Source organism: Penaeus monodon, chromosome 27 (assembly GCF_015228065.2).
Source record: "Penaeus monodon isolate SGIC_2016 chromosome 27, NSTDA_Pmon_1, whole genome shotgun sequence".
NCBI lineage: Eukaryota > Metazoa > Arthropoda > Malacostraca > Decapoda > Penaeidae > Penaeus > Penaeus monodon.
The window spans coordinates 29,837,658-29,839,522 of record NC_051412.1 but is presented as its reverse complement, the minus strand read 5'-3'; the positions used below and the strand labels follow the sequence as shown (position 1 = coordinate 29,839,522).

Genomic DNA, 1,865 nt, shown 5'->3' with positions numbered 1-1,865 from the left:
GCTTACTCACTCTTTTACTTTCTCTTTATCTCTTTCACTTTCTTCTCTGTATTATATTCTCTAAATCTTATCACCTAAAGTGACTCGGTTTATATATTTGATTTCATATTTTTTCATAATGTTTAGTGGCACTTTTCAATCAAATATTCCACTTTGAACACAAAATTATATAAAAACACAATACATAATAAAGCGTATAGGCTTGAAAGGGTGAACTATTATAGCTCCCTTCTTCTAGGTGTGTCAGATGCCCAGAAGCAGCATGATATCAACTTCCTGCTGCACAAGATCTACGGGGAAATCCGTGATCCCAACTTAAAAGAAAAAGCGGATTCCTTTGACCCGGAGGCTGATCTGTCCCATTACAGTGACGATGGTGAGGCGGTACATAGAATTATGAGAGATCTCAAGGATCACAGACTTCTCGAACAGAAGCACTGGTTCTCTCTCTTCAACCCAAGACAGCGCCATGAAGCACTTATGCTCTTCGATGTTCTCATTCGCTGCAACGATTGGGATACATTTGTCAGCAATGCCGCCTACTTCCGTCAGCGTATGAACGAGGGAGAGTTTGTCTACGCCTTGTATGTTGCAGTCATCCACTCACCTCTGGCTGAACACATTGTACTTCCTCCACTCTATGAGGTAACTCCTCATCTCTTCACTAACAGTGAAGTCATTGAAGCAGCTTACCGTGCCAAACAGACACAGACACCTGGTAAATTCCAGTCTTCCTTTACGGGAACAAAGAAAAATCCTGAACAAAGAGTAGCCTATTTCGGAGAGGACATTGGAATGAACACTCACCACGTTACATGGCATATGGAATTCCCATTCTGGTGGCAGGACGAATACAGTCATCATCTGGATCGCAAAGGAGAGAACTTCTTCTGGGTACATCATCAACTAACCGTTCGCTTTGATGCTGAACGTCTATCCAATTACTTGGATCCCGTCGGTGAACTTCACTGGGGTAAGCCCATCGTACAAGGTTTTGCTCCTCACACCACTTACAAGTATGGAGGTCAGTTCCCCTCTCGTCCAGATAATGTAGACTTCGAGGATGTGGACGGTGTTGCCCGAATCAGAGACTTGCTCATTGTTGAGAGCCGAATTCGTGATGCTATTGCCCATGGTTATATTGTTGACAAGCAAGGCAATCGCATTGACATCATGAATGAGCGTGGCATTGACGTTCTTGGAGATATCATTGAATCCTCAATGTATAGTCCTAATGTCCAGTACTATGGGGCTTTGCATAATACTGCCCATATTGTACTCGGTCGACAGGCCGATCCACATGGAAAATACGCTCTACCACCTGGTGTTCTAGAACATTTCGAAACTGCCACACGTGATCCCAGTTTCTTCAGGCTACACAAATATATGGATAATATCTTCAAAGAACATAAGGATTCTCTTCCCCCATACTCAAAGGAAGAATTAATTTTCACAGGTGTTAGTATTGAAAATCTATCCGTTGATGGTGAGTTAGAGACTTTCTTTGAGGACTTTGAGTACAGTCTTATTAACGCCGTTGATGACACTAAAGAAGTTGCGGATGTAGACATTTCTACATACGTTCCTCGTCTCAACCACAAAGATTTCGCATACAACATTGAAATTACAAACAATAACGGCAAGGAAGTTCTCACAACAGTCCGCATTTTCGCTTGGCCTCACCGTGACAACAATGGCATTGAATACACTTTCGACGAGGGACGTTGGAATGCTATTGAACTAGACAAGTTTTGGGTTAAGTGTGAGTATTTTCTAGCGATGTCTTAAGTCAATTATCTGTTCTTTACGTTTTAAAGATTTTTCCTTTTAAAAAGAATATGTCGGATCAAATTTATAGATGAACC

At 41.7% G+C, this 1,865-nt stretch overlaps 2 protein-coding genes across 2 annotated transcripts in view; both read left to right on the top strand.

Annotated features, from left to right (window-relative positions):
• The window catches only part of LOC119590485 (hemocyanin C chain-like), a 46,878-nt gene that overhangs the window by 7,760 nt on the left and 37,253 nt on the right, over positions 1-1,865 (top strand). The gene's annotated exons all lie outside the window — the stretch shown is intronic.
• Positions 1-1,865, top strand: part of LOC119590765 (hemocyanin C chain-like) — a 2,794-nt gene that overhangs the window by 340 nt on the left and 589 nt on the right. Inside the window, exon 2 of the mRNA XM_037939476.1 lies at positions 239-1,762. Within this exon, the coding sequence (XP_037795404.1) occupies positions 239-1,762 (1,524 nt within the window). The remainder of the gene's footprint in view (positions 1-238; positions 1,763-1,865) is intronic.